Source organism: Mus caroli, chromosome 3 (assembly GCF_900094665.2).
Source record: "Mus caroli chromosome 3, CAROLI_EIJ_v1.1, whole genome shotgun sequence".
Lineage (NCBI taxonomy): Eukaryota > Metazoa > Chordata > Mammalia > Rodentia > Muridae > Mus > Mus caroli.
In genome coordinates, this window is record NC_034572.1 from 126,644,889 (window position 1) to 126,655,698 (window position 10,810).

Genomic DNA, 10,810 nt, shown 5'->3' on the forward strand with positions numbered 1-10,810 from the left:
CCCCCTCTCAGGTCCACATAAGTCCTAGTTTTGCATTCATGCCTTTTTGGACAGTGGGATTGGAGCTGCCCATTGTACACAACTGGAGTTGATGAGTGCTCCTCCCCAGGGTTCCACTGGTAACTAAGTGAGGGCTGGAGAGGCAGGGTTCTGGGAGTCCCTTCCCAGTCCATGTTTAACTGATGACAAGCCCTTTCCTGTACCGGTCCAGTGCAGGCAATCACAGCAGCTCCGTTTTTATCATTGCAATGGCTGTGTCATGACAACAAAACAGCATCTCAGGGCCCTTCTCTCTCTCTCTTTTTTATTGTGAAAGCTTTAGACACAGAGGTGTCATTCCCTGTCCTCCTTTGTGTTGTACTGGGATTGAACTCGGGGCTACACATGTGTGAGACAAACATTTTATCCCTGAGTTAGAGCCCAAATCTTTCATTATGCTTTTAATTATCATTTTAATAGATTTTAAACGAATAAAAGACAGAATTTGTTTCCTGTCAACTAACCAAAGTGGATTTTTTTAGATCCATTTAATCACATATTGGAGGCTGTGGATTCTCAGCACAATTGACAAGCAGTGGTCGCACAGCAGTCTATATGCATATAATATGCACGTACCTATGTGTGTATATCATAGTTTATATTCTCTAACATGACTTTACATGAAGTCCTTAGATGTCATAAAGGTTTAAATACAATATAAATATACAGAAAATCCAAACTACAGTTTGGCTATGTTAAAACAAATTTTTGTTGTTTTTAATTTGAACATATTAGAACATACAGCTAAAGCTGTATAAGACTTGAACTTTTGTGACTAATTTTTCCTCATTCAAAAACTTTTATTTAGTGATGTGTAAGTTATATTTTGAGTATTCAAAAGCAAATATGGACTGTAGATACAGCTCAGAGTAGGGCATTGGCCTAGCATAGGCCCTAGGTTCAATCTCTAGACCATAAAAAGTGAAATGTGTAAAATTAATATCTTGTTACTGCACTGTGGTAAAACTTCTCTTTTCTCAGAAAATACTGACTTCTCCCCAAATATTCCTTTATCAAAAGAAAAGTAAGTTTACATCCTTAACATGTCTATGAAGAAATTTAAAAAATTAAAAGACTAAAGCATAGTATGAACTTATAATTTTAGAAACATTAAGTTTTAATTAAAAAATATTTTAATCTTTTTTTTTGAAGAGCTGAGAACCGAACCCAGTACCTTGCATTCGATAGGCAAGCTAAATCCCCAACCCAAGATTTTAATATTTTAAAAAGAGTAACACCATTGTAAAATGATGACAACCCTAAATGTGTCATTAACAAGAAATTCAGACTCTTGGAGGGTATTTTCAAATATGTCATGCTTATATTTGAACGGATATATTGGCTTAATACAATGAGAAAAGGAGACATTTATTCTACTTAGAATCTTTGAACAGTCCATTAGATATTCACAATTCTTTTATCCATATCTGTTTGTAAACGTGATCGTATATTGAGGGCTCTCTTTCAGTGTATCACAGATGTCATTTTTCCCCTTGTTAATGTTGGCAGAATTTGACACGTGACCCAACACATAAAGAAGAGAAATATGATTCATGATGGAAACTGATAAGCAGTTCCTTCATCTGCCTCGTAATCCACACCAGGAGCTGTGACTCTGAAGCTACGGAGCAAATGATGAGGAGCTGGGGGCCTGGACAGAGCACGGCAGGGGCGGGGCTCCCACCTCCGGCTGGATTTTCACTCTGCAGCTGCCATACCACCGTTCCTCCACCATTCACTTATTAACTCAAAACTCAGTTACTGAGTGCTTACAAACCCATGCCAGGCCCTGAAGATCAAACGTCCCTGTCTTCGTTCAGCGAAGCAAAAGAGAGGAGAGAACGTGAGATGTAAGAAATGTACCAACCACGTGATACATGAACGTGATCTGAAGCTCAGGATGGACAGACTTGAGAAAGATGGGGAGCAGGTGAGGCCTGCCAGTCAAAGCTAAACACCCTGAAGCGATTCGACTGAGTAGATAGAGTCAGGTCATGGGAGGCCTTATACATCGTAAAGTTGCGACCCATGGTCTCCAAACACTTTTATTTTCACTGAGGCAGAGTATGTGTGATGTGAAAGATCCCATGTGGACTATTGTTAAGTGCACAGTGCTGCTGAGTGTCTTCACACGACTTTACAACCATCCACACGACATCTGTCTTCAGAACTTTCCTGCCAAAACTAAAGTTTTCTGCCTATTAATCAATAGCTTCCCTGAGCTTCTCAAAATTGGCCTTTTCCTTTCTCTCTATAATTTTGCCAGCTTGGGGTAGTTTGACAAAACACTCAATGTGTGCCTCCTTTTACTTAACATCAAGGCTTCAGTATGTATCTGTACTGTACTCTATATAATAATTTCATCCAACTCTGTTCTAAGCATGCATCTCCAGCTTATGCATACTGTTAATATACCATGTGGTTGTAAAACATACACAAAAATAAATACTTTTCAGAGTGGGAAGCTAAAAAAATGTTTACTTTGTTTTTCTTTCTCACTATGAATGGTCTTGAAAAACCCCAGAAGTATTTTGCCCCTCTTTGGAGCTAATTACCTACTGCTATAGAAAACAGAAAAACAAAAACAAAAACAAAAACAAAAAAGAACCTTCTGTGGATGGACATTCTGACCCAGTTGTCCACCAAGAATCCTCATCCACTTGTGTTACTATCTGGTTGGTGCAGATCAGCCACTAAGACTAAGCTGTAAGGCTTGTAAAGTTAATTTTCCCCTACTAGGTCTCCCATCTACAAAGGACATCCTTTTCATTGTATAAACACTCCAGTTTGGTAAATTCAAGAAAAATTTTATAACCAGCACCCACCCCAGTAATAAAAGAACACTGGTGGGAAGTCCACCCTTAGGAGAATGGGATAGGGGCAGCATAGAGCCAATACTGAAGCCTGTGCAACAAAAAATCCCAACACAAACACAAATGGGAGGCTAAGGCTCCCTGACAGGCAGTGACCTTGATTCCAAGGGCTCTCCACCTACAGACTGGGAGAGCACAGCCAGGGATAGCCCAGTGCTTCACTAGGGGCCAGTTCTTGCCTGGTTTTTACCAAGGGTCCATATACAGGAAACCAGTGCCTACCAAAGTACTAACATTGATATGGTGGTGCCAGTCAGGAAACAAGACTCTATAAGCAGCCTTTGTTTTAATCTCCTATATAGGCAGAGGCAAAGATGAACATCGATTGAGTTCCCTCTTACTGGTGTTTCCTCCATTTTCATCCCTGACATCATGTACTTTTGTTCTCTCTCTCTCTCTCTCTCTCTCTCTCTCTCTCTCTCTCTCTCTTTCTCTCTCTCTCCTTTCTGTCATTTAACCTCCTCACTTAATTCCACACTTTATGCACTGATAAAAATTCTACCTTTTATGGATAAGAAATAAACTCACACAAGCAGAAACCATACTGTTTGTCTTTAGGAAGCTTTTAAGAAGAAAGGAAGCCACCCCTGGTCAACACAGGAGGAGTGGCTTTGCCCACCTCACTGTGGTTGTGTAGGAGTTACTGATTTCCTTGGCTCACTATGTGAAAGAAATAACCTTTCTAAAGACTGAAAAACACCTTTGCTCTTAACTGAAAAGAAAAAAAAAATTGTAGTCAGCTTTAGTTTGGCTTTTATGCATGACTGAGACAGAAACTACTGAAGCAGTTAGATTTTTTTTTTAAGGTTTGCCCTTCAAACAATTACACACCTACTTTTTGCAGGTGTCACGTTACTGGCTCTGTAGTTTTTTCTTCAGCAAAAGGTGTTTGGAGCCAGGAGAAAGGATCAGACAAGAATGAGAAAGGATCCAGCTTAGAAACACATAGCAAGTTGAGCCTTTACCCATTATAGCATCCTTCATCAGGAGAAAAGCAATCCCTCAGTGGTCCAGTGTGGACCATTCCCACTCGCTGAAACGATCTCCAGAGTTTTTTAAAGCACTATACATTAAATGGGCTCATAATTTGTCCAAGTCCAACTTCTCAGTTGAGTTGTGTGTCCTCTTATTTTGCAATCTACTATTGTGTTTGAAGTGTGTGCCTTAGGGCAATATAACAGGCCTACCAACACTTTAGGATTTATAAGACAATCTACCAGTTCTTTCTCAATGATGAGAAAACTTTCTCTTCTGCAAAAGAAATAAAATTTAATAAATACAGAAGGGAGATTAGATGCTATCGACCTAGTAAGAGTTATTTTGACCTCTGTTATCAACAATAATAGCATTTTATCTGCTTACTCCCATTCTTAGTGAATGCTTCATTAGTGAAAATATTTACCAACCAAATAATTAACCACAGGGTGAAAACAAACTGCAAACTGACCCACAGCAGGCCAGTTCTAGTTTTTGTAAGATATATGAAATGACTGTGTATCTTAAATGACAAGCTTTTGTTCCTCAACACTTTACTGGCTGGGAAATCCAAGGTCAAGGTCCCAGCGGACACAGTTTCTGTTGAGGGCCTACTTCCTGGTTTACAGGCATCTCTACCAATGTCGGCAGAATAAGAAACAAGCTCTTGAGTCTCTTTCAAAGCCTCCAATTCCACTCATGAGGGTTCTTGTCCAGGATCTAATTACTTCCCAAAGGCCTCATTTCCAAATACCATCATTTTGGAGCTTCAGTATTACTGTGTAAACTTGGGGATGTGTGTAAAAATGTGTGGCCCAAGCTGTGAAAACCACGTCAGTAACATCAGTCATTATGGTTTCAGACCAGACGGCTAAATCTCAGTCACAAAATTTTCATAAAAAGCTTAATCAGTGCGGGAGTATCTCAAGTACACACACATATCTGTGTATTCTATAGGTGGGTAGCTACATATGCAGATATACATACATACATACATACATACATACATACATACATACATACAAGTCGTGCCTAATTCCAATAGGGTTACAGAGGAAATCCAAAGTTTTCACAACTTAGCCATCACATTTTCCCTATTTGGTTCTTCCCTAAGGCACTCAGTAGAATGGCAGTGATGAGCTAACTTGACAGGTGCTGTGCTGTGATTGTAATGAATGGGAGAAGAGTGGACTGAGGCATGGTCACTGCTCCAGGAGGCAGAGGCAAGAAGGAGATAGAGCTCCACTAAAATGTAGTCGTGATGTGTGCAATTCTGGACATTCATATTGCTGACATGTTTTATTTTAATAAACAATCAAATTTGTTGCTGCACGTATGAACTCTCCCAGATGAAGGCACCCCACAGGTCAGACCCTGATGATGTCTGCTCACATCCTTTCCCTGCATGGGCCAGATCGTTCATGCGTTCTATGAACAGTTGCCGTGTACTTGTTTACAGTGCGCTGGCCCTGACAATTAACCACTAAGTCTCTTTCATGGGTGGGTGGGGTGAGAGATTGGAGTGGGAATGAGAGTCAATCACAAGCAATAAGGAAGAAAAAATATCTCAGATAAAGTGCAGTGCCCAGGTAGAAATGCCCGTTTCCCATCTGTATTTTCTTCCTGTCTCCAGCTTATTGTGTCTTAACTACACAGTAACCCTGCCACCCAGTGATTGCTTGGAATCCTTGATCCAGCCCCTACTTCCATCAAGCCACATTTGTGCATCTGTTCGTTTATCTTACTTCTCTTTCCCAAGTAGACCATAGGCTTTGAGGAGTGAAATGTGCATGTGTGTTTTAATGACATTAAACTTGTGACTTCTGGCACATGGGCTGATTTTGTTCAACATTAACCCCTAAGACACGACATAGGGCATCTATAGTCATTGCCAGTTCACAGAATAATATGTTACAGGAGTAAAGAAACCCAGTGCCAGGTTAGCATCCAACTCTTCCAGCACAATGAAAAGTTGTCTACAAGGTCATTAGAATATCATCTTTAGAGATGTTCTCTATTGCACTGATCCTGTAGCTCATATGCAGGGCATCATTTTTGAAAAAAAAATATTGCAGTTTAAAGTTCACTCTACTAGAATGTTATTTTCACATAGAAAATAAATAAATAAATAAAAACAACAGATAGACTGTCTAGTGTGGATTAAAGACAAGCTCACAGACACTGAGGAAAGATCTGATTTTCAGAACCAAAAAACTGGCTTCCATTCAGACCTGGGTAGAACAGTGAGTTACTCAGAGAACAACACAGCACTAAAAACAACCCATTGACTGAGCCTAGAACCCTGGGAGTACTGGAAATTCCAGCCTTCGAAAGCATTCTGACCTTCAACTGGTTTTGGATCATCTTTCTGGGGCTCTAACCAATCCAGGTCATCTTTTTTTTTTTTAAACGCCTCAAAGGCTACAAAAATGGAGGCAAAATCTTTACCATTTCAATAAGAGAACTAGAAGTCATCTGACCATCGTCTATTATGGGCATTGAACAAAGCAGACAGCAAGCCCACAGAGCTGCCTGCCTTGACCATTGTGGTGAATGACCTTCCATTATGCCGAAGCATCTGCTGTAAACCCATCCTAAAAGCTCTGCTGGCCACTAGGACTCAGATTTAGGTTTTCTGGGTTACACCTAATCATGCTTCCCCTCGGGAGTCCAGTAAGTTACAGCTCCAGTGTGACCATCTACACTCCCTGGTGATCGCCCCCCACAAGTACTTCTAGGAACGTGGGTGAACTCCGAGACCTTCTATTTTCAGAGACAAAGTCTGGCAGAACAGGTAAGGCTCACGAACCAAATGAAGGGTGCAGGTAGCCCGGGAGCCTCTGCAAAGTGGCTAACAACTGACTACTGTATTAGTAAGTTCCGAAATTATTTCCAATTTATTTTGCTGGTGGAAAATCTGAAGCAGTAAGACACTGTATTCGTGAAACTGATGGGAAGAAAAACACCCATTGTTGGAAGTAGTATGACGGGCATCTGAATGCCTGTACATTGTATCCTTATCAAGGAACAAACAGAAGCAGAAAAACATAAGGCATATATGTTTGAATGAATATCCATCTTGACCTGTCTCCTAGTAGGGTACCCACTATTCTTCAAATTGAAAATAACTGCTATTGTTATTTATTGAGTATGTAGTATCTGCCAGCCAAGGTACTAGAGGTTTGTGTCAGTATCTAATTCAATCCATCACTATATGATAAATATCTTTAGTCTTACATTCAAACGTAGGAAAATTGGGGTGCAGAAATTTAAAGTAATTTTCTCCAAAGTCTTGTATGTAGTAAATTGAAAAATCAGAATTGGAAACCAAGTGCGCATGACTAAAATTTGCATTCCTTCCAACGTTGCCTTGAAGGAAGTTAAATTCAAAGATCAAATACCATTTCTCCCTCATTAAAAATAACTTCTTTAAGGAGAAAGACTGACACCGCAATTTAGTGCCAAACCATGAAGGAGTTTTTAAAAAGTATTATGCCCTAGTTAGAGTTTCAAAACATTTCATTTAAATGCATTTAAGCTGAATAATTTGCATAACCAAGTCTAAGCTTGTTTCTGAGGAAAGTGTTCTGCTAACAAGTAAGTCCCCTTGGTCTTTTAATGCCATTGCAGTTTTAAAGTCTACAGTGACAAGTCACAGTGGGACAAGGGGAGCTCATTCACGTTTTGTATACAAAACAGGAGAGACAGGATCTGGAGGCTCCCAGGACAGGTGCAGCAGTGGAGATAAAGTCCTGCTGGCTATCACATTAAAATCAAGTCTTATCGGAGCCAATGACCTTTAGGGGAAAGGGTAGTGGGAAGGAGACGGAAATCCAGGGCCAGAGATGGAAGATGTGTTCTATCTGTGTGCCAGACTATCCTCCCACATCACAAAATAAAGTGGTTATTTTCCTCAGTGGTCAGTCAGCATAAGTGTGTGGACCAACTCTGTCCTGTCTGGACTCTATTCAGTCCACTCCAAGGGAACAGTCATTTAAGTGATTTTCGGGGATTCTGTCAGAGGGTCCCACGGACTGTAACATTTTTTTTACAGACATGATTATAGTTTCACATCCCGGGTAACCTCAGCCTCAGTTCAGTACAGTCTCCTAGCTGGCTCTCATGGAAGTTGCATCTTGGAGCCACCTACTGGGATAAACTGTCTTTTGTACGTTTTAAATCACAGGTGTACCTGCCCTTCCCCCTCTCTAATTTGAGTCGGGGAAGGAGAAGGAACAAGGAAGGCAGAGGGAAAAGAAATTACTCTCACTGGAGAAAACTGAAGGGTATTAAGTTCCTGGACAGCCAGGGCTATACAGAGAAACCCTGTCTCGAAAAAACAAAAAACAAAAAAAGAAAGATTCAGAGGTGGCTCTTTAACCATTTGGGTCATATAAAAATCTTCTTTGTATCTCTGGAATCCCTTTCCACATCTTTCTCTTGTTTTCTAAGAAGGGAAGGTTGGGTTTGATTTTTCTCCTCTGCCTCAAAGGTCTCTGCAAACGGGAGCCAGCCAAAACCTGAGCTGGACGGAGAAGCCAACTGGGGTAGCTGCTTCCTCTTGAGTTTACCTTGTAGTTTCTGGTTGTATTCGGTCCTGTCAGACTGGCTCCTCCTCAAGGAACCAGAGTGGTCCCCAGAAACACTGCTGTCCACCACAGTATCCGTCTTCCTCCTCTCCAGCATATACAGCCTGGATCTCAAGAAACTCAAGTTCTTCTTCTTGCTTCCCATGGTTTCCTTCCCAGCGGCTTCTCTGGGCTCCATCGGAGGCAAAGAGACAGAGTTCTGAGGTTTGCAGGTGGCTTAAGTGTCTCAGGGCGCACCTCAGCATCTAACTGCCCCCCTTCTAACTACACAGCTTCACTGCAGGGTTACCTGACTGCGACTGCTACCTGGAGTCCCCAGGCTCCGCCCCTTATGAGGTCATTTTCTTTTATACCTACAATCCAACAGGGGAAGTTGCCACCTGTTACCCAAGAGACCTGCTGCACTGAGTTAGGCAAAGCAGGGACTCTAATGTCACATGCTACTGAAGCAAACAAAAATCTCATTGTGTGGGGCAAGGGCTGGGGGGTGGGGTGGGGGGAGGAGGGAAAGTGCGCAAGGTGAGACAGGGCTGAGGGAAGGGAAGGACACATTAGCCTGCGGGTTGAACCTGTGCCCATGGGCGTGTGCAGGTGCACTCTGTGAACTGTGTTGTGCCCGCCGCTGGGAGCCCTGGGCGGCTTTCCTCTGCTCTCCCACCTGTGGCTCTGAAGTCAGTGTGTAGCTATGACAATTTACATCCGCACGACAGTGCAGACAGGGTGGTTTTTTATTTGGAGCGTGTGCCCTCAAAGCAATGCATCTAATTTCGCCATTGGCAATCATCTGCTACAGTCTAACTGGCTAAATAAACCCTGGTCAGATCTGAGAAGTAAAGGTTGACTTTTGAGAGTGATCCTCCCCACCCTCCCGGCTTTATTTATTCTCCTCCAGTTTTTGACTCCTACGCTACCCCAGAGAGTCAAAAACTGGAGGAGGATAAATGTCTCCAGAGCCCAGGAACTTGTATTCTCCACAGGCTGCCTTTGCCTGGGCTCCATTTTTTCCTGGTTCCAGTCTTCTTCTCTCATGTCTTGGTCCTTAAGAATAGACAACTCAGTGTTAATTTCTTTAAAAACTTCCTGGTCTAGCTTCACAAATGGAGTCTGAGGAAAGGGAATGTAAGAGGAGGAGCCCAGATTGAAAATGGGGAATTATGAAGAAGGCTCATGAGGCAGAAGCAAGGGCTGAGAGGGAGAAAGGCAAAGGGAAAGGGCTTTTCATTGTTTGAAGTTGTTTTTCCTTGTATTTATTGGGCTCTCCCAAGGGAGAGATCTCAGAAGCTCTGGGAATGTGCTGAGTGTTTTGCGCACACCCTTGTTAAGGAAAAGATACCCCGAAGAGAAAAATCGATTCCCTTCTACAGTAAAGGGACCACCAACTTCCATCTGCCCATTATGAATCTTGCTCAACTCCACCTGGACAAGATTATAATCGAGGAGGAGAAAGACAAAAAACCTTTTTTCCCCAGCACAGGATATGTAGGCTGCATGCAATTTGCATAATTACCTTAAGAGATAAATGATACATCCTCACTCACATAGAGACATCTATATATAGCTCGGCACACTGAATGGCTTTTATTTGAGATAATTGAGAGTTGTTTTTTTTTTTTTTAAACAAGGTCTCCCAAGTATACTGAATAAATACCTTTAAAGAAACTTTTTAAGCTGTAAAATGAAGTTTATTATTTATTAAAATATCCCACTTGTTTTAACAATATATATACATATATATATATATATACATATAATGCTATATTCATATAGTGACTATCAGAGCTATACTCTTCAGTATAGTGTTGTAACTGAAAAATTGTACAATTAAAACTATAAGACTTTTGGGAAATAAGACGTTTAAAAACCAAGAAAAAACCCAGAAAACCAATAAAAATAGATAATATGTTTTATATGTTTTCACACATGATAGATTTTTTGGCTTGCTTTAATGTCTTTTATTTTCATGTGTGTGCAATATGCATATGTGGGTACATGCAAATTTGCCCGGGCACACATACATGTGTGCGCATGTGCAAGCAAGCATGCGTGGATTCATTCTGAATCATTCCGCCCTATTCTTTGAGGCAAGCCTCTCAGAAGAACGTAGAGCAAGCCTGTGTGGTTAGTCTTGCTAGGCAGCCATGCCTGTGCCTTCCAGACATTTCCATGAGTTCTGGTCCTTGCTTGAGCAGCAAGTGCTTGCTTTACCACTGAGCCACCTCCTGAGCCCGCATTGCTTCTGGGCTTGTGTGTTTGTTTAATCTCACTATGAAGCTTTGAGCTTTGACAGGCCTGGCCCCCACTGTGCAGGAGGCACTGGCCTTGAGCTCATGAAGA

General features: G+C 41.5%; 1 protein-coding gene across 1 annotated transcript in view; it reads right to left on the reverse strand.

The window, feature by feature from the left end:
• Positions 1-8,780, reverse strand: part of Arhgef38 (Rho guanine nucleotide exchange factor 38) — a 115,688-nt gene extending 106,908 nt beyond the window's left edge. Inside the window, exon 1 of the mRNA XM_021159127.2 lies at positions 8,459-8,780. Within this exon, the coding sequence (XP_021014786.1) occupies positions 8,459-8,654 (196 nt within the window). The 5' untranslated portion in view covers positions 8,655-8,780. The remainder of the gene's footprint in view (positions 1-8,458) is intronic.
• Between the last annotated feature and the right edge of the window lie 2,030 nt (positions 8,781-10,810).